General features: G+C 37.3%; 1 protein-coding gene across 2 annotated transcripts in view; it reads right to left on the reverse strand.

The window, feature by feature from the left end:
- The window catches only part of KCNJ6 (potassium inwardly rectifying channel subfamily J member 6), a 127,879-nt gene that overhangs the window by 26,225 nt on the left and 78,813 nt on the right, over nucleotides 1-22,841 (reverse strand). For both annotated transcript variants that reach the window (XM_087721659.1, XM_087721658.1), the window contains one exon: nucleotides 4,332-5,252. In XM_087721659.1, coding sequence (XP_087577785.1) covers nucleotides 4,332-5,229 — 898 coding nt within the window. In that variant the 5' untranslated portion in view covers nucleotides 5,230-5,252. The remainder of the gene's footprint in view (nucleotides 1-4,331; nucleotides 5,253-22,841) is intronic.

Genomic DNA, 22,841 nt, shown 5'->3' on the forward strand with positions numbered 1-22,841 from the left:
TATGGAAGCTATCAAAATAGAGAAACACCCCCAAAACATGAATAATCATGATGATACCTTCCCTCTACCAGACATCTGGAAACTAGCCCTAGTCAACAAATGAGCCCCACCCACCACCCAGGCCGTTACAACACGAAACAACAACGGACCCACAGCCAGCACCAATCAGCACCAATCTACCAATCATGATATAGCCACACATTGAATTAATCCAAAGTTTGTAGAGGGACGGCAATCCAAATAATGCTTTAAGGCCAAAACATCAGCCTGAAGATGACAAGTGAGACCTCACCGAAATGTTGCCAAGACAATCTCAATCTTACACCGGAAAAGACCTGAATACAACAAGACCAGCATATGTGTGTGTGTGTGTGTGTGTGTGTGTGTGTGTGTGTGTATGTATATGTATATGATGTATATGTATATGATGTATATGTATATGATGTATATGTATATGTATATCGTGACCCGAAAAATGCACGCACGACAAACCGTGATGCGAAAACCACGACGTCATTAACGCGCCGACAACAGCGTGCCGACAGAAGCGCAATTTAAGTTAAGGTAAGGGTTAGAGTCAGGGTCAGGTTTAGGGTTAGGGTCAGGGTCAGGTTTAGGATTAGGATTAGGGTTAGGGTTAGAGCGCGCTTATGTCGGCATGCTGTTGTCGGCATGTTTCAGCGCTCATTCGTCGGCGTGGTTTAGAACTCACGGTTTTGTCAGTGGGGTTTTGTCGGGCGCCCTTTTGTTGGGCGCCCTTTTGTCGGTGAACCTATGTATATGTATATACATATGCATATGCATATACATATACATACATACACATACACACACACACACATATATATACATATATGCATATATGCATATATGCATATATGCATATGTGCATATGTGCATATGTGCATATATGCATATATGCATATATGCATATGTGCATATATGCATATGTGCATATATGCATATATGCATATGTGCATATGTGCATATATGCATATATGCATATATGCATATGTGCATATGTGCATATGTGCATATGTGCATATGTGCATATGTGCATATGTGCATATATGCATATATGCATATATGCATATATGCATATATGCATATATGCATATATGCATATATGCATATATGCATATATGCATATATGCATATATGCATATATGCATATATGCATATATGCATATATGCATATATACATATATACATATATACATATATACATATATACATATATACATATATACATATATACATATATACATATATACATATATACATATATACATATATACATATATACATATATACATATATACATATATACATATATACATATATACATATATACATATATACATATATACATATATACATATATACATATATACATATATACATATATACATATATACATATATACATATATACATATATACATATATACATATATACATATATACATATATACATATATATATATATATATATATATATATATATATATATATATATATATATATACATACATACACACAGACACACACACAGACACACACACACACACACATTTCTGTTCCTTCATATGGTGAAAGCAAAATAAATCAGAATTTAAATTGAGCCTAAAGTACAATTGGTGGAATTTGAATGTAGATGTTGTGAATTTTTAAAGCATACCATTGAGTCTGAAAATTAAATGTAGCCAGCATATGACTAAACAATCAATCCACAAGACTAGAAGTCAAAAAATCTTTGTAAATAGTAATCTGTTTGATAGCCTCATTAAATATCTAAATAGCATTTTCTATGCAGTTTACTGCTTTTCAGAACATTTTCTGCAGCTGCTAAAGCGTGCTTTATTTTTTAAAAATGTAACAGAAATGGTTCTGCAAACACTGGACTTGAACTGTTCATCTGTTGGCAGCATAAATGAAATCACAAACAGATTTGTACGGATTATCTATAAAGTAGTAATTTATCTTGTAAGGATTTTATGATATTTTGTTCTTTTACAATGTGTAAACATCTTTCTTTTGTAGGGACAAAGGGTTGTTTAGAATACTTCTTCTATTTTGCTCTTGGGGAAGAATCAGCACTGTGGAAGGCTTACACAATGTAATAATCAGGAAGCCTGACAAGAATGGGACTGTTTTTCTCTAGTGAGAGCGACATCAATCTACTGGCTCCATTTAAACAGAACTAAACTCATTCTCTGCTAGTGAATAAAATGTAATGACATTTTCTGAACTAAATCTGTGACCTCCTGTAATTTTAGATGGTTGAAACTGTCATTCATAGAATGATGACATACTTTATTGCTTGGGAAGTCAGCTGGTAGATGGAAATTATAGAGATTAGCTCCAAATTCCAACACTGATATTTAAAATTCTACACTTCCAGATTCTTATATTTGATGCTGAGAAAGAATTTAGAGACTTCAGAGGTTGTTGCTGGGCCTGAGTTCCTTAAGAGCTCCTTAATTATGCCAATTATGCCAATCATGTAAAAAAAAAAAAAAACTACTGAAAATACTATCCTATTTTGAGATGTTTTATTTGCAGCTAGATGTATCATGCCAGAAATTTATTTGGAATCGTACTTATTCAGGAACTAATACTAGTCTATAGCACATTCGAATTAAATATAAGTAATGCAATTATGGCTAGGCATATAGAGTATCTTGTAATTTATTTTGCTATATTTGCCTATGAGTGTGAACCAATGTTCTGGAATTCATATTGTAATATTTAAGGGAATAAATAATTCTTTTCAAACCACATTTACCATAATCATCACCATTTCTCTGCTGTAGACCTTATTATATTTAATAGTTTTTATTTCCTGCCAGCAATTTTAAAACAACACATCTTTTCAACAAGGCTGATTTTCTGGTTATATATGCCTTCTCTTGATAACTTAATTTATGGTGCTTGAAGCTGCTTTTCTTTTTACTATAAATACACCAGATTACTCCCATCATTTTCCTGTGCTCCCTTTTTATGAATTTTTGATGAAATACACTTCTGTATTTCCAAAAGCTATTAATGTTTTTAATTGGAAAGGGCAGTTTGTAGTAATTCCACACATGCCTTCTGTCTTTTAGATGCATGTCTAGACTGACAGCTCTCAATCATTAGGGTCATTTTATTCATTTTTAGTTTACTGATATGGGCATTTCTCTGACACAATCCATAGATTCCATTACCAGCTCACCTGAACTTCTGAGACAGATGTGAATCTCAAAAAAAAATAATCCTATCATTACGTTGCTTTGAAGCTTGGCATGTTCTGGCTGTAGCAATGTGAGCTTATGGTTACATCGCATTTTGTAGTTTAAAAGTAATGTTATGTCAATAGCCTTTCATTCCACTGATTTATGTGATTATTGCATCAGAGGAGGGCAAGAGGCCACCAGGACCATCTTATAAATGACTCCCTTAAACTGAAACTAACAGAGAGAATAGGGTGATCTGTTTTCTGGCTCTGTCTCCAAATGTCAAGCCATACAGATGAGATAATGGTATCACACAAATAGAGATCACATCTGTGCAAGAATGACTTACATAGCAATATGTATATAAAATTTGTCTTCTATTAAATCAGATCATTGGTCTATGTAGCCCAACACTAATAAGCAGCTGCTATCCATTAGTATAATCCAATTGGTTCATGAAGGAATCAATGTAAAACTGTCTGAAGTGTTTCACTTTTCACACAATGGGGACTGAATTCAGGATTACATGGGTTCTACTATGGTAGAGAAAAATTAGCACCTGGTTAAGCCTGGAAAATTTGTGAACATGTGAAACGACTTTGAGAAGACATTAAACTAAAAGCAATGATGTAATTTCTGTCAAATTGTCTTGGGTTGGCAATTAAATCTTTCTTGGGCCTTATGCTTCTAGTAAATATATCTGATCTCTTTTTCCTGGATCAGTAAACATAACAACAGAAGGTTTCTAAAATGTACTGACACTGGGGAAGCTCATTTTTTTGTCCCAACTTTGTTCTGTAAAGCATTTCCATTTGACAGTGATAGGAGACTTATATTAAACAATGATAGGAAAACTATAACCACAATGAATATCTGTCTTATTACCCCATTTGTCCCAATGTCACAGCACATCTCTGTTTTGCTCCATTTTATTCCATTCATCTTTTGCACCATCAGACTGCATGGATATATGTTAGACAATTTTGGATACTTAAACGTCTGGTGAATGTAAATAAATGGCGAGTGTTTTACATTTAAACTTTTTTTTTTACAATACAATGCCTCTTAAAAAAGAAAGTTAATTTATATAGAATATGAGAATAAAAATGGTTACCTGTCGCTTCCACCATTCCTTCTAGGATCACAACTATTTCTAATTCCTCTTTGGGCAACTGAGTTTTGGAAATCTCCCAGAAAGGACTCTGTTGGTTTATTTCATGGCTGATGATCAGTGGTGAAACCAAAAACAGTCGATCATCCCCAGTATAATAACCTACATTGATATCTGTTTGATTGAGAGGTATAAATTCCCCCTCCTTTGTCTGTTTCGATTTGATCAGCTTGGCTCGTATTGATGCTTCCACAATGTGTGAATTTCTAAGATCCCCAACTCGAAACATCAAACACAGCTTTCCATCCCGCATAGAAATTACAGCATTGGTAGAAAAAACCAGAGTTTCTGCTCTCTTCTTGGGCTGTGATATTTTTACAAACATGCAGCCAACCATGAAAGCATTCACAATAGACCCTAAAACAGACTGAACTAAAAGCAGGATAATTCCTTCAGGACATTTGTCTGTGATAACCCGATAACCATACCCAATTGTAGTTTCTGTCTCTATAGAGAATAAAAAGGCTGAGACAAATCCATTGAGGTTGCTAACGCAGGGTGTCCATTTCTTATCTCCTATGTGCTCCATATCTCCTCGGATGTAAGCAATTAGCCACCAGATGAATCCAAAAAACAACCAAGTCACAGTATAAACCAAGACAAATATAAAAAGGTTGAATCTCCACTTGAGGTCGACCAAGGTAGTGAAGATATCGGTCAAATAGCGATAAGTCTCTCTCACGTTTCCATGGTGGACGTTGCATTTTCCATCTTTCCTAACATACCTCTGGATTTTTCTTTTGGCATCCTCTTTGCTTAAATGCTTTGGCAGATCTTCTCTGGCCTGTTTGGGCAACTTGGGTGGATGAATTGTAACAGGGCTTTCCACGTCCTGCTCCATTAAGTCTCCTTCCAGCACATTAGCTATTATTTAAAAAAAAAAAGAAAGAGAGAAAATAAATAGGAATGGTGACAATGCAAATAAGATTTGCAATATCAGTTACATGAAGCATCTGAGATATTTTTGAACACCACTAGAAAATTACTGGAACTTACCATTTGTTACCAATAGAAAGAACAGATGTTATCTGTATTATTTGAAATAATCTCTTTTACTTTGTATAAGTAGGATAATTTAATATTCATAAAAACTGTTTAAGTTGCAGTTATATGCAAATGTTCTTAAGCAGGAGTCTGGGTAACATACAGAACTGTCTTTTCCAAATTGCTCAGAGTTTTGGAACGGATTAGCTTTATAAATGGTAATTAATCAAATGCTCCATTTTATGATGTTTTTGGCCATAGTTGTTAAGTGAATCTGGCTTCCCCATTGACTTTGCTTGTCAGAAAGTTGTAAAAGATGATCATGTGACCTCAGGACAATGCAACCATTATAAATAGGTACACTTGCCAAGCATCCAAATTTTGTCATGTAACCATGGGGATGCTGGTTCTGCCAGTGGGCCTGGGGAACCCAGAGTGGGATGGAGCCCATTAAATGGCTCATGTGATTGGCTGTTGTGGGGGTTGGAGGTGGGGGGTGGGTGGTTTTATTACATTTTTAAATTAGTTTTACTGTTTTTAGATGGGGTTTTTATATTCTGTAAGCTTCCTTGAGTCACCATGGGTGAATAGGCGGCAATATAAACTTAATAATAAATAAATAAAATAAATAAATATACTTATCAGAGATAAGCCAAGCCTTGAGTTTTTAACCAAAATACTATGAAAATATGCCATCCACAAATAAGCCTATTCTAGAAAAAAGTCACATTTTAATATTCCCAGTTGGGTCATCTGTGGATAAAACATGGATTACATATTTTTCATAGTATTTTGATAATAATTCAGGTCAGATTATCCATGAATAGGTTTATCCACAAGTATATATGTGATGTACAGGTGCTTTAAAAGATACTACCATATACAGTAGATCAGTGATGTGCGGTGAGGGTTATAGTTGGTGAGGCAAGAGCTCAGCAGCGGCGAGAAGCAATGTCCCCGGCCGTTATGGCGGACATAAAGGCGAGACGCCTGTCGGACACAGCGGCAGGGGTGTTGCTTCTTGCCGCTGCCATGTTCTGCCGCCTCGCCCCCCCACCTCCTCTGACGAACAATCCTGCTGCCCCGGCCTGCAGCCAGTCCAGCACCGAGCGGGAAGGACAAGGAGGAGGGCGAGGAGGAGAAGAGCGGTGAATTTTTGTGCTGGCTGGCCGGCCAGGCGGGGAGCAAGTCGGGCAGGAGGTGGGTGGGCTGGCTGGCTGGGGAGGGGGGTCGGCACAAGGACTCACCACTCTCCTCCTCCTCCTCCTCCTCCTCCTCCTCCTCCTCCTCCCTGCTCGGTGCTGGGCTGGTTGCAGGCCGGGGCAGCGGGAATGTCGGCGCTTGATGGCTCCCGCGATGCAAAGTGCCCGGTGGGGCACTTTGCATCGCAGGAGCGGCCAAGACCCGGGTCTGCAGCAAAGGCACCAAGCCGCCCATTAGAAAATGCCGGGCAGAGAAGAAATTGCTGCTGAAGAAACGGCGGCTGGCGGCCCAGAGCAACCTCTCCAGAATCACCCTCAATGGAAACTGCTAGATTGCGCAGTCACTCAAGTGTCCTTGCACAGGCATGATTCGCTGCTCCCAGATCAGGAGGCGGGAGAATCAGTGCCTCCTTTGCATACAATTTTTTTTGCTTTTTAACCCTTTCTTAACTTTTAAAAGGCAAAAAATTCCTTATGCAAAGGAGGTCCCGAGTTCTCTGGCCTCCTCTTATAGGTAACACTGAGCAGACACCAAGCCACTGTGACTTGGAATCTGGTAGCAACTACCCTGGCTTTAATTATTTAAAAAAAATCTTTAAAATTCTTTCCTTTCCCTCAGGAGACTGGTGAGGCCCCGCCTCCCCTGCCTCTAGTGACTGCACGTCCCTGCAGTAGATAAGTCCATCCTTGCATAAGCCAAACACAATTTTGGGGTGCATATAGGCACCTAAAATTCTTGGTTATTCATGAGTATATACAGCATATGGATATTGCCACTTTCTTCATAAATACTTTCCTCATGGGCATTCACATAGTCATGCCTATTCAAAAATTCTAGGTCTGGAAGAAGGGAAAATATACATATTGGTTGTGTTTTCTTCACTCCACAAATTCCATAACCTAATCATCATGTGTGTTGATGTTCAACAATTCTGGGTAACTCAATAGTGCACAGAATAGTTAGGAGCATTTTCAACCAACTTTTGAGACTTTGAGATGATAATGTTGATGACTTTGCAGAGACAACGATGATTCGTCACATAAGCAATTTTTGTGAAGAACAAAGTAACTCTAATGTGTATTTTTTAGCAAATTATTGTCAAGACAGAATGTTGATGTTTCCATTAGGACACGTTGCTACGTCACGTGCTACGTCACGTTGCAGTCACGGTACATATCACAACGTTTTTCCTTTCACAGAACTGGGATGGGTGTGACCTACATGTGACGTATCAGGCCCGTGGGTCATCAGTTTGACACCCTTGCCTTAGGATTATTCAGGTTTGGAAGGCACGTTTTAATGATATCTCAAGTGAAGCACAGTTCAAAGATGTCTTGCTCAAGGCACAACCTTCCTTCTCCTTCTAAAGAATGAAATAAAGCTGCTATATTGTGTTGTGTTACTTTTGCAGCTTCTCCATGAGCTACTGGAGTTGCTGGAGATCTCTGACGTGATGCTGAGCACTTCACAGAGATGAACAGTGTTACCTCAGGCAAACTTAGTAGCCTTGGAAAGCTTTGTTTCTGTGTGTGGGATACTGAACTGACAGATGCCTGAATGTTGTTATTCTTTTGTAACTGTATATTATAATGCTATGGTTAATCTAGCTTCAATTTCTGCGTAAACAGACTTCCTCATTCTTCCAAAAAGATATGCTATACATTTTCAGTTGCTCTCAGATTTTTTTTCAGCTGTTATACATAAACCTGCTTGGGAACAGATGTTTCACTCAAGTAGGGATGTAAACCTTCAGTATGCAATGATTTGGATAGCATCAATCAACACCTGAGTATTTCATGAGGTTCTATTCAGCTGTGACAGCTGCTCATAGACTATTACATGAAGCAAATAGTTCTTTGTAAATATATTTGGTGACATAACTTGGATTACTCTATATTGCATAATAAAATATGAAAACAAGGAAGCATCCTCTTATCTCCAGATTATAAAATATTAAGGGGAGAACAGTATAATAACCTTAAAATGATAATTGTATAATATTTTATCATAGAACTCTTTTACTACATTTCAGTTTACGTAGCATCACTCCAGATGTATATTAAGATAATCAGTCTTAAGAATTCTTAGTGAAATTTATAGCCCACCTTTCCACTGAGATCTCAAGGTAGTATACACTGCAGTATTTCCTCCAATTCTATCCCCCCAAATCAGTAATACAGTATAGGGTCATCTGGGAAAGAGAGAGAGTCTGAAATCATACAGTGAAACTTTGTAGGTAAGTGTAGCCTAGAACCTTTAACTACTCTACTGTACTATGGCTCTCTATTGCATGTTAAACTAACAAAATTAACCTAAGCAATCCTTAATACAGAACATAAATTATGCATGCTACTTACGTATATTTTCTAGCACTAATGCATTTTAACAATAACACTAGTGTTTCTGTGGTTCCTTGTGTTCTGCTTTTTCTGCAAATCAGCCTAATGCCACATTCATTTCATTGTAGAACAGATTATACTCATGATGGCAAACTTAAGGCATGCATGCTACAGGTGGCACGCGGAGCCATTTGTCAGGGCATGCGAGGCGTTGCCCTGTCAGTTGGCCAGTGAGCATGCACATGCTGGTCAGCTGACTTTGGCCTTCTTTTGAGGCCATTTTTCAGAGGAGAGAAGCCTCCTGAAAGCCCCTGAAGGCTCCGGAGGGCTAAAACTGGCCCTACGAGCAAACCGGATGTACATTCCAAAACTTCTGGTTTGCCCATAGGGCCAATTTTTCAAGCTCCAGAGGCTTCAGGGAAGCTCCTGGAGTCTCTGGAGGGCCTCCGGGGTGTGTGTGTGGGGGGGCTGTTTTCTCACTCCCTAAGCTCCTGGGGAAGGTGAAAAAAACATGCCAAAAAGGGGGGGGGAGTGGTGGTCATGCACGCATGCATGCTGGGGTCATGTGCATAGCATTATGGGTGTAGCACACCCATGCACGACCCCCCTGTGCTCCCTCCGCTTTTGGCACGTGAGCCAAAAAAGGTTCACCATCACTGGATTATACCATTGGGAAGGTTTCCTAATATTTAGTGAAAATCTCCTTTCTTTTGGATTAAACCCATTATTTGGGTGATTCTTTAGAAAAAAATTAAAATAAATTTGCTTCATCTATGAGACAGTTTTTCTATAGTTGAAAGTGGTGATCATGCCATTCATGTTTCAAGATTAATTTATCTATCCTTCTAAAGTTATTCTTACAGGCTGTTATAAATCTATTCAGTTGAATTAAACCAATCAGAAAGCCCTATTTCTAAGCTTCTCATTTCAAGCAATCAATCAGCTTGAACTTAGTCAATATATTATTTTTTTCTTTAGATTTGCACAACAATGTAAGATTATGTTAAATCCATACATAACTGATCTGCAAAATTTACATCAATTGATTGCCAAGGCAACTATTATGACTTTACCTTTCAGTAATTTATATATTTATTTTAGAAGAAAGTGTCCCTGTATATTTTACTTACTCATTTGAAGTTTGTGTTATTAATTATCTTGCTGTTTAGCCAGTTAATAGTTGAAACAAGTGGTTTTATAGGTCTATGCTAGCTTTATTACCTAATAGTGGATATACTTCACAATAGATTCACAATTTTAGGCGTACAGAAGTTTTTCTGTCACTTTGTGTGAAATCCCCTTTTACATGACAGCTAAACTTAAATATTTAACCTATAATTATTTTATATTATAATTGTCCTAAACAAAGCATACTCAAACCCAGGAGTGCTGTATAAGTTGCCAATGAGTTGTCTTGCTAAAATTAGCAGTGAACTAACTGTATAGTGAAAATCATGGGATTCTCATTTCCCATTTAATCTAATTTAGGAGAATGAGTAAACATTGCTCAATTTTAGTCAACCAAAGCCATCTTCAGTCATTGAATATTGTGTATAGCAGAATTTGCCAATTGTGGGAACTTTAAGAAGTGTAGACGTCATTTCCCTGAATTCCTCAATGTGGCAAGCTGGAGAATTCTGGGAATTGAAATCCACATTTTAAAATTTCCAAGGTTGGAAAGGGGTATAGAATAATAAAACACAAGACCTTTTCTTGGATGTTTCATGTTCCCTGCTCTGTTTCTGTGATGAAGAGCGGTTTTGTTTTGTGTGTGCGCAGCTGTATATGCCTTTACAGAACAGGAGATTTGATCAATAAGTGTTCTAATCTAGGAAAGCTGTACACATAAAAAAGTGGGGAATGGGCATCCCATTTAATAGACTTATGGTGTGATCTTTTTGTATTGTGTGTTATTGCGTTCAGTTTAAACAATGATTTCTTGTAATGATTTCCAGTTTTCTACCTTCACAATGGCCAGTTATCAGTTCTCAGCAAACTACCAAGCAAGGGACAATATTGTCTACTGTTTTTAAAAGAATGAGCTGTACAGCTGCAAATATCATTTTTATTGATGTGTATTGCTACTGTGTTGCATATGTATTTTGCAATGTTTTCTGCAAATTGAAAAGTATGACAGAACATGAATTCCTACTTTCTATACATTGATATTTATATTATATTAATTATATTATTATATTATATTATTATATTATATTATTATATTATATTAATTATATTATATTAATTATATTATATTATATTATATTATATTATATTATATTAATTATATTATATTATATTATATTAATTATATTATATTATATTATATTATATTATATTATATTATATTATATTATATTATATTATATTATATTATATTATATTATATTTATTATATTATATTATATTATATTATATTATATTATATTATATTATATTATATTATATTATATTATATTATATTATATTATATTATATTATATTATATTATATTATATTATATTATATTATATTATATTATATTATATTATATTATATTATATTATATTATATTATATTATATTATATTATTATATTATATTATTATATTATATTATATTATATTATTATATTATATTATATTATATTATATTATAGGAAGGAATGTAAACTGAGTATTGAACATCCCAGCAGATATCCAAATCAGCATCTGCAAATCATATTTCCAGGAGAAAAGCTAGTAGTTTCACAGCTCTAGAACTCTACATTTTCTGCTGTTTGCATACATGTTCACACCTGTGGAATCTCTAACCATGACAGGGAAACAGAAGGCATGCTGTTATCCTGAGCAGTCATTGGTTATTTCTTTAGCCAACTACAAAAAGCTATCAGCTAATCTCCCTACTGAGAATGCTGCCAGCATATTTTCAATTCCAAGAAAAGCCATTCACAGAAATTGCAAAGTCAAGAATCACTGACTTGGAAAGCAATCAGAGAGGTCATTCAACTGAACCCCCAGTTGCATAATAACATAGTGCAACAACCAGGCTATGCACTTAGATCATGCTCTCTCCCCTAGGATCCTTTAAAAATGCAAGTGGGCCACTCATGTTCCAGAGCTTCCCTAGGAAAATCCTTTGTGGTGGGAAGTAATTCAGGCAAAAGACAGAATTTACGTGCCTCCAATCTCAAAGGTCTTTTAAAAGGGAAACTTTTGTGCATAGGAATTCAAGACTATAGGATGTATCTCTTGCTTTTCCTGAGAGCATTTTTTTTCAATATCTTCCTCCCCCCCTAATTTTAAAAAAAATGTATTTCAAAGAGGGAACCACAAAGCTGGAAAATGTCTTGCCAAATGATCATCAGCTTGCCAAACTAAAAAAATTAGTATGTTTGACAGATTTTAGTTTAAAGGAAAAGGTAATTGAGAGACATTACTTTTTCTAAAATTATATGTGGTAAAGAGGCAATTGTAATGAGAGATTGTTCTTCCTCCATTATCCCCAACCCAGGAAGTTCAGGAGATATTAAAGGAAGTTCCTAAAGATAACTATGTAATTTTTTGAATAATTAAAGGGGTTTGCCTGGCACATGAAATGAAGACAATATAATAAATATATTTACATATATTTATGTAAATATATTTAAACAATCTTTGAAGGATAGTATTATTGGTTACTAGTTAGGTGATTGGGCACACACCCTCTTTTGGGTTTTTCCATAGCATCTGATTGGTCAGAGAAAAACAGCTGAACTGTCAGTGTTGATCTGATCCAGCGCAGTGCTTTTTATGTGAAAGACTTGCATTCCCAATAACATTTGAAATATCCCAGCAATGCAAGCCACCCATTATTTGATTTGAATAATTGTTGAAATATGCATTATTGTGCCCTGTCAAACACCAAAGGAGATGCTGTTAAACACATACTCAATGGCCAGGTCGTGATATTTTTTCCAGTTCTTTTTCTTTGACTCTGGCATCTCCTGGTACACCAATATCAATAAATTGTACGCTTCAGTTTTTGACAGTTGTGGTAGCTGTTGCGTTGTGTTCCAAATGATGATTTGTCTGTATTCGAAAGTCCCACAAGATCTTCACCTTCTCATTTTCGATAACTTTTTCCACTTTATGTTCCCATGACTTTCTGGATACAGGTAAATCATATTTTTACATAATGACCAGTGGATTAATTTAGCAACTTGGTCATGTCTAGCTTTGTAATCAGTTTGCACAATTTTGGTGCACTCACATATTAAATGTGAAACAGTTTCAACTTTGTCATTGCAAATTGACAGTTTGGATTGCCTGTAGATTTTCGTGTTTTCGCTTTCATGGCATTATATATAATTTTCTAAAATTATATATGGTAAAGAGGCAATTGCAATGAGTGCTTGTTCTTGCGTAGCCAATATTAAACCTTCTGTTTCTTTCTTGATGGTTTCTCTCATAAGCCATGCCCATGCCAAGTTGTCTTTTTAAAAAAAATAATTTTTATTGAACAAGGTTTCCCCCCCCCCAGTTTTATAACACCATTGTCATCTTTGCAACATTTTCCCATCAGTATATCTCCGTTATACCATTTCCCCCTTTATATGTACTAATTTATATACAATACATCTTACATCTTACATTTTATATTATATCTATTTATGCGGCTTTGTAATTATTTTCTAATTTCTTAATCTTTCTTCCCTTGATGCGTCAATGTTTTTCAGGTGTTGTCCATGCAGAGCTTTGGTTTTCCATCCATTTAATCTGTCATCCAACTGTTTTTCTTTGTATTCTGCTTTGTTTCTTTGTTTCTTTTTTAAAAAGGTTTTTATTAGATAAACATTAAAAACATTGGACATAGTGCAACATTTCTGGCATAGTCATTTTCATAGAGTGTTTTTGATCTTACAATAATAACAATTTATATCTGTTACATAGGTATGTGTAGTCAGTCAAATTACCTATTCATTAATCCCTTTCCTTATTCTGCCTTTGTTTCGGTTGTTTTTATAATGTTCTCTGTTTTCACAGCCTGCAGCAGTTTTTCTGTACTTTGGTTTACATAATCATTCAACTCCATTTTGCAGAATTAAGAGTACTTTTACTGGTTATAGGTAAATAGAAGCTAAGCAAAGCTGGATCTGAGATAAAAGCGTGTGCAAGCATAGATATCAATGCATACCCATTCCCCTCCCCTTGGTAACCCCAGCCCATAGTCCAATCCAATTACTCCAGAGGTGTCATGTGGGAGAGATCTTCAAAAATCATCATCAGGTTGGTATGCCGGACAGTTGGCCTTGGCGGGAAACTCCTCTCCCCACTACATGCGCAGTAGATGGTGAGAACAACTCCCTTCTTACAGTCTCTTCTGTACAGAATATTTCCCACACCTAAATACCATGCCCACCCTCCCGTTTCAATGGCAGCCGAAAAGCAAGCAGCAAAACAGAGGCTGACATCCGGCCCTCCTTCAGGAAAAGGACATCATTCCTGCAGAAACAAAAGAAAACAGACAAATAGACAAACAACATAACACAAGAGAAAGGGGAAAAGGGAAGAAAGTACAAACTCAGTCGAGGTCAAGGCTTGTCGGGGTAGGCAGAATAGAATTTATGTAGAAGCTGAGGAGCCCACACATGGGACTTATCGACCCATTCAGTATGGGAGGGAGGAAAATGCTTCCATGAAACAAGATACTGAATGTGGTTTCTCTGTTTTTTAGAGTCCAAAATTTCTTTAATCTCAAAATGTTGTTCTCCCTCAATCAGAAGATGGGCAGGTGGAGCTGCCAAAGGGACACGCAACGGAGAAGTGTGTTTCAGTTTCAGAAGGTTGACATGAAACACTGGGTAGACACGGTTTAGATACTTAGGCAACTCCAGACGTACCGACACAGGGTTTATGATCTTCACAATCAGGAACGGGCCAACATACTTGGGACCCAGTTTCTTAGACTTCTGTGAGGTTTGGAGAAATTTGGTAGACAAATATACTCGATCACCAACTTTATAGTCCCTCGGCTTCATTCTCTTCTTATCTGCCTGTTTCTTATGCACCCGATGAGCCGCATCCAGCGCTCGGTACGCCAAGGGCCAGATTTTTGGGAGTTGGTCACTCCACTCGGAGAGGGACAGAACTTGTGATTTTTCCCGTAGCACCTTGGGGATGGGTACAAAATCATGACCAAACACTATTTTAAACGCGGTAAATCCCATGCTTCTGCGCACTGAGTTGTTATAGGCTACCTCAGCATGAGGCAACAACTCCACCCAATTATCTTGCTGGTAATTGATGAAACATCAGAGGTACTGCTCCAAAACGGAATTAGTCCTTTCACAAGCTCCATGAATTTGAGGATGGTGGTCGAAGCTTAGGCCCTGGGCGGAGCCTATCAACTTCAAAAAATCCTTCCAAAATAAGGAGGTAAATTGGACCCCTCTATCAGAGATGATGTGGTCCGGCACACCATGTAGACGATATACATGTGCAATGAACAACTTAGCCAAGGATTTAGCTGATGGGATCTTGGAACAAGGAATAAAATGAACTTGTTTGGAAAACAAGTCTGTAACGACCCAAATTACAGTATTTCCTTGACTCTCCGGTAATTCAACAATGAAGTCAATAGATATTTCTTTCCAAGGTGCCTCAGGACGGGCCATTCCTTGGAGCAAACCCTGGGGTTTTCCCGGTGGTTGTTTTGTGGCAGCACATGTGGGGCAACTGGCCACACAAGACTCAATGTCCTTCTTTAATGAGGGCCACCAAAACTATCTTTTAATGAGATGCAGGATTTTCATAAAATCAAAGTGACCAGCCATGCGTGAATCGTGGGCACATTGAAGAATCAGACTCCTAATGGTCGCGGGAACATACAATTTAGCCCCAATCCAAGCTAGACCATCTTTTATAGTACACTCATCCAAATGTTGGTTAAACCATTCATCAGACTCAAGGCCCTCCTTGAGTTTAGAAATGAGGTCCTTTGTGACCTCCAAATCAGAACTGTTCTGGCTTCTGGTAACAACTGGAGCAGTGAGGCTTTTCGCCGGGATGACTGGATGGACCACACTAAGCTTTGAGCTGTTATATTGAGGAAGCTGGGACAAAGCATCAGCCATAAAGTTTTTCCCTCCTGGGATATACTTCAAAGTGAAATTGAACCTATTGAAATGTTGTGCCCATCTCATTTGTTTGGGAGACAATTTCTGGGGAGTCTTTAACGCCTCCAAATTTTTATGATCAGTCCACACTTCAAATGGGTGTTTGACTCCCTCCAAGAAATGTCACCATGTCATTAAGGCCCACCTGACTGCAAAAGCCTCCTTTTCCCATATAGCCCATCGCCTCTCTGTCTCAGTTAGCTTTCAAGAAGTGTAGGTGCAAGGTTGTAGTTTTCCATCAGCATTTGCTTGTAGCAACACTGCCACAAATGGCGAATCCATGTCTGGGTGTTTTAAAACTGGTTCAGCTGCAAAAAGTTGTTTTAATTTCTCGAACGCAGCCTGACATTCCATAGTCCAATTCAAGGGTTTGCCAGAGGCTGACTCTATGGTTTGATGGATTTGCAATAGCCCCCTGCCCTCTATTCTTCTTGGCAGGTACAACTTGTCGATGTCACTTTGTGGATTTAAAGCATGGTACATATTCAAAAGTTTGCACATTTTCTGGTCCAAATTTTCCAGTTCAGCCAAAGTCCAGTTGATGATTGCAGCTAGGTAGTGTATCACTGGAACTGCCCATGTATTAACCTTAATTATATTTCCAGCATTCAGTTTTGATTTTAATATTTTACAGACCCTCTTGAGGTCCTTTTGTGTTGACTCTTTGACTTTTCCATTCAAGATGTTATCTGCTTCCAATATGCCTAGGTATTTGTAACCGTCATCCTTTGCTAATGCTTTCATGATGCTTCCATTTCCCAGTTCTACTCCTTCAATTTTTTCATTTTTTTCCTTACTGCATGGGTAATATATCACATTTTTCAAGTCCAAAGTTCATTCTGATGTCACTGCTGTAAAGTTGAACTGTGTTGAGTATTGATTCAAGTTCAGTGGGGATTTTTGCATACAGTTTTAATCATCCATGTATAGTAGATGGTTTCTATTGCCATGTTGGCTTGAGATTATTATTATTATTATTATTATTATTATTGTTGTTGTTGTTGTTATTGTTATTATACAATTGTATCACAGCGGCCAGTTGTTTCACCGGATTTGGCATTGGTTACTAGTCGGGCCCCACCCGGGGGCCTAGGATGTCTTAATATATTTTCATAATATGTGTGCAGATCCAAGCAGTGCGGCTTTTTGAATTTGACTGATGGTGATTTTGTCAATTTTTAACTGTTTTAAATGTAATTCCAGTGCTTTTGGAATAGCACCCAGTGTGCCGATTACCACTGGAATTACTACTGCTGGTTTGTGCCATAGTCGTTGAATTTCGATTTTTAAGTCCTGGTATTTTGAGATTTTTTCAGATTCCTTCTCATCGACCCTGCTATCACCTGGTATTGCAATGTCTATGGTTGTAATCTTATTTTTCTCAACCAGTGTCTGGTGTATTATGCGCCAGTATTATTATTATTATTATTATTATTATTATTATTATTATTATTATTATTATTATTATTATTATTATTATTGTACAATTGTATCACAGCGGCCAGTTGTTTCGCCGGATTTGGCATTGGTTACTAGTCGGGCCCCACCCAGGGGCCTAGGATGTCGTAACGTATTTTCGTAATATGCGTGCAGATCCAAGCAGTGCGGCTTTTTGCATTTGACTGATGGTGATTTTGTCAATTTTTAACTGTTTTAAATGTAATTCCAGTGCTTTTGGAATAGCACCCAGTGTGCCAATTACCACTGGAATTACCACTGCTGGTTTGTGCCATAGTCGTTGAATTTAGATTTTTAAGTCCTGGTATCTTGCGATTTTTTCATGTTCCTTCCCGGCGACCCTGCTATCACCTGGTATTGCGATGTCTATGATTGTGACCTTATTTTTCTCAACCAGTGTGATGTCTGGTGTATTATGCGCCAGTATTTTGTCGGTTTGTATACGGAAATCCCACAAGATCTTGACCATCTGATTTTCTGTGACTTTTTCAGGCTGATGTTCCCACCAGTTTGTTGCTGTTTTAATATTATAATTTTTGCACAAATTCCAATGGATCATTTGTGCTACTGAATTGTGCCGCAATTTATAATCAGTCTGCGCGATTTTTTTACAGCAGCTGAGTATGTGATCAACAGTTTCATCAGCTTCTTTGCAAAGTCTGCATTTGGCATCATCAGAGGATTTTTCGATTTTGGCCTTAATGGCATTTGTGCGGATAGCTTGTTCTTGCGCAGCCAGGATTAGTGACTCTGTTTCTTTCTTTAATGTACCTGTTTTTAACCATAACCAAGTTTGTTCCCTGTCCACTTTATCTTTTATTTTTTCCAGAAATTGACCATGCAGTGCTTTGTTCTGCCAACTCTCCATTCTTGATTTTATCACATCTTTTCTGTATTCTTGTTTTGTCTGTTGGGCCTTCAGTAGATTTTTGTTCTTTACTTCTATTAATAGATGTTCTTGACTTTCTTTTAAATAATCAGCCAGTGCATGTTTTTCTTCTTCAACTGTTTGCTTCACTTGTAATAATCCTCTGCCACCTGATTTTCGGGGCAGGTACAGTCTATTAGTATCACCACGTGGATGTAAACTGTAGTGCATTGTCATTAGTTTCCTGGTTTTTCGGTCCAAAAGGTCCAAATCAGTTTGTGTCCAGTTAACTATGCCAGCTGTGTATCTTATAACTGGTATTGCCCAGGTATTTATGGCCTTGATTGTATTTCCACCATTCAATTTAGATTTCAAAATTTTCCTAACTCTGTTGGTGTACTCTCGTCTGACAATAGTTTTTACTTCTCCATGCTTGATGTTATCCAACTGCAGAATGCCTAAGTATTTGTAGGCTTCATTTTCTTTGCATTTAATTAGTTGGCCATTGGGCATTTCAATTCCCTCAGATGCAGTGATTTTGCCCCTTTTTATGGATACAGTGGCGCATTTTTCCATGCCAAACTGCATTGAAATATCGGTGCTGAATACTCGGACTGTATTTGTCAATGATTGGATTTCTATTTCTGACTTTCCATAGAGTTTCAAATCATCCATATATAGTAAATGCGAAATTTTTTCAGCTTTTTTGGCTGTTTGGTAGCCTAATTTCATTTTTTTTAAGATTACTGATAGTGGGATCATTGCGATGATGAAGAGAAGAGGTGAAAGTGAATCACCCTGGAAAATTCCTTGCTTGATATTAACCATTCCGTAGCTCTCATTCCCTACTGCCAACTCAGTTCTCCATTGTTTCATTGCCTTTTCAGTAAAGGATGTAATATTTTTGCTAATGCCAGTTGTTTCTAAGCATTTTATGATCCAACTATGTGGCAGTGAGTCAAATGCCTTTTTGTAATCAATCCAGACCATATTCAAGTTCGTTTTTCTGTTCTTACAATTTTCTAATATCATTTTATCAATTAGAAGCTGATCTTTTGTGCCCCTGCTTCTTCTTTTGTTGCCTTTTTGCTCTACTGGCAAGATGTTGTTTGTTTCCAAATAATCCATCATGTTATCTGCAATAATGCCTGTGAGTAATTTGAAGGTTGTTGGCAAGCATGTTATTGGTCTATAGTTTTCAGGTGTTGTTCCTTTAGTTGGATCTTTCTGAATCAAGTATGTTTTTCCAGTTGTCAACCATTCATCAATTTGGCCCTTTTGTAAAATTTCATTCAGTTGCCTGGCCAATATTGCATGTAAACTGGTCAGATATTTGAGCCAGAAACCATGTAATTGGTCCTTTCCAGGTGATGTCCAATTCTTTACCTTTTTAACTCGATTTTTGACCATCTCAGTTGTTATTTCTAATACTTGCATTTGTTTGTTGCCAATGCTTTTCTCAAAGTCATGTATCCACTTTGCTTCCTTGTTGTAGTCCTTTGTATTTTCCCACAATTCTTTCCAGAATTCAACTGTGGCCTGTTTTTCTGGTTTTTCACTTTTGGTGTCACCATTCACATTAAGACTTTGATAAAAACGCCGTTGGTCTGATCGAAATTGCTGATTTTGTTTATATTGGATGATTCGTGCCTCATATCTTTCAATTTTTCTAGCTGTTGCTGTTATCTGCTGTTTTACAATCTCTACAGCTTCATTGATGTTTCTTGTATCCAATCTATATCTCCTGATTAGCCGATCTATGATTTTGTTGTTTTTAAGCCGTTGCTCATGCATGTTCTTTAAGTTACTAGCATCTGCCCTTAATTTTTTTATTTTTTGTTCTAAACGGATTTTCCACTTTGGCTTTGATGCTTTTTCTGTTGTATGACTAGGTACTTTAATTTTGATGCCTAGTTCATTAGTGACTATTACAGCTGCGCTGTACATTAACTGGTTTGTTTCCAAGATGGATCCCGGTTCAATTGTTGAAAACACTGCATTAACCATTTTCATGATAGGGGCCAAAATTTTCTTCGGCACAGTTTTTAGTGATGGTAAACGTTGCCTTTCCTCATTAAGCAGAAAATGCTCCATGATCTTATCCTTCAATTCTTTTTGAGTTAGTTCATCAGTTGGTTCAGTGATAACTGGTTCTAGTGGTGGTGATGTTATTTCCTTCCCAAGAGCTTCTTCTGGGAGTTCTACTATAATGTCTTTAGTTGTGTCTTGAATATCAGTTATTTCCGCTTGTGATATTGTTTTTTGGGTTTTGCAATTTGCCTGAATTTCCTCATGTTCAACTTCACTAAACACTTTATTCCGTATAATAAATCGCCTTTGATCTGCTAGTCGTTGTTCACTAACATTTGAATCTGGATATTGTTGTTTCCATAATTCATACATTCGCTTTAAATAGCCTCTTTTTTCTGGCTCTGAGTTGTAGTAACAGGCCATTATGGCACGGTTTTCATCTGCACTATATTTTTGTCGTTTTGTTGGCTGGTCCACTTGTAGCCCACTTGTCGACGGATGTCCAGGGACCCCAACATCCGCCGCGGCCCTTGTTAACCCGCGCGACGACCGATGCGGTATGGAATTCTTATTTGTTTTTTTCACCATATTGTATGGGTTGGCGGGGGGTTTTTTACGGGACCAGATGCCAACCTGATCCCAACCTTCCTCCTTTCTCATCCGGGCTTGGGACCGGCAATGGCGGAGTATTATTATTATTATTATTATTATTATTATTATTATTATTATTATTATTATTATTATACAATTGTATCACAGCGGCCAGTTGTTTCGCTGGATTTGGCATTGGTTACTAGTCGGGCCCCATCCAGAGCCTAGGATTATTATTATTATTGTTATTGTTGTACAATTGTATCACAGCGGCCAGTTGTTTCGCCGGATTTGGCATTGGTTACTAGTCGGGCCCCACCCAGGGGCCTAGGACGTCGTAACGTATTTTCGTAATATGCGTGTAGATCCAAGCAGTGCGGCTTTTTGCATTTGACTGATGGTGATTTTGTCAATTTTTAACTGTTTTAAATGTAATTCCAGTGCTTTTGGAATAGCACCCAGTGTGCCAATTACCACTGGAATTATCACTGCTGGTTTGTGCCATAGTCGTTGAATTTCGATTTTTAAGTCCTGGTATCTTGCGATTTTTTCATGTTCCTTCTCAGCGACCCTGCTATCACCTGGTATTGCGATGTCTATGATTGTGACCTTATTTTTCTCAACCAGTGTGATGTCTGGTGTATTATGCGCCAGTATTTTGTCGGTTTGTATACGGAAATCCCACAAGATCTTGACCATCTGATTTTCGGTGACTTTTTCAGGCTGATGTTCCCACCAGTTTGTTGCTGTTTTAATATTATAATTTTTGCACAAATTCCAATGGATCATTTGTGCTACTGAATTGTGCCGCAATTTATAATCAGTCTGCGCGATTTTTTTACAGCAGCTGAGTATGTGATCAACAGTTTCATCAGCTTCTTTGCAAAGTCTGCATTTGGCATCATCAGAGGATTTTTCTATTTTGGCCTTAATGGCATTTGTGCGGATAGCTTGTTCTTGCGCAGCCAGGATTAGTGACTCTGTTTCTTTCTTTAATGTACCTGTTGTTAACCATAACCAAGTTTGTTCACTGTCCACTTTATCTTTTATTTTTTCCAGAAATTGGCCATGCAGTGCTTTGTTCTGCCAACTCTCCATTCTTGATTTTATCACATCTTTTCTGTATTCTTGTTTCGTCTGTTGGGCCTTCAGTAGATTTTTGTTCTTTACTTCGATTAATAGATGTTCTTGACTTTCTTTTAAATAATCAGCCAGTGCATGTTTTTCTTCTTCAACTGTTTGCTTCACTTGTAATAATCCTCTGCCACCTGATTTTCGGGGCAGGTACAGTCTATCAGTATCACCACGTGGATGTAAACTGTAGTGCATTGTCATTAGTTTCCTGGTTTTTCGGTCCAAACGGTCCAAATCAGCTTGTGTCCAGTTAACTATACCAGCTGTGTATCTTATAACTGGTATTGCCCAGGTATTTATGGCCTTGATTGTATTTCCACCATTCAATTTAGATTTTAAAATTTTCCTAACTCTGTTGGTGTACTCTCGCCTGACAATAGTTTTTACTTCTCCATGCTTGATGTTATCCAACTGCAGAATGCCTAAGTATTTGTAGGCTTCATTTTCTTTGCATTTAATTAATTGGCCATTGGGCATTTCAATTCCCTCACATGCAGTGATTTTGCCCCTTTTTATGGATACAGTGGCGCATTTTTCCATGCCAAACTGCATTGAAATATCGGTGCTGAATACTCGGACTGTGTTTGTCAATGATTGGATTTCTATTTCTGACTTTCCATAGAGTTTCAAATCATCCATATATAGTAAATGTGAAATTTTTTCAGCTTCTTTGGCTGTTTGGTAGCCTAATTTCGTTTTTTAAAAGATTAT

This window comes from Thamnophis sirtalis, unplaced genomic scaffold (genome assembly GCF_051295495.1).
Source record: "Thamnophis sirtalis isolate CommonGarterSnake01/CBP01778 unplaced genomic scaffold, rThaSir2_p1.2 scaffold_8, whole genome shotgun sequence".
Taxonomy (NCBI): Eukaryota; Metazoa; Chordata; class Lepidosauria; order Squamata; family Natricidae; genus Thamnophis; species Thamnophis sirtalis.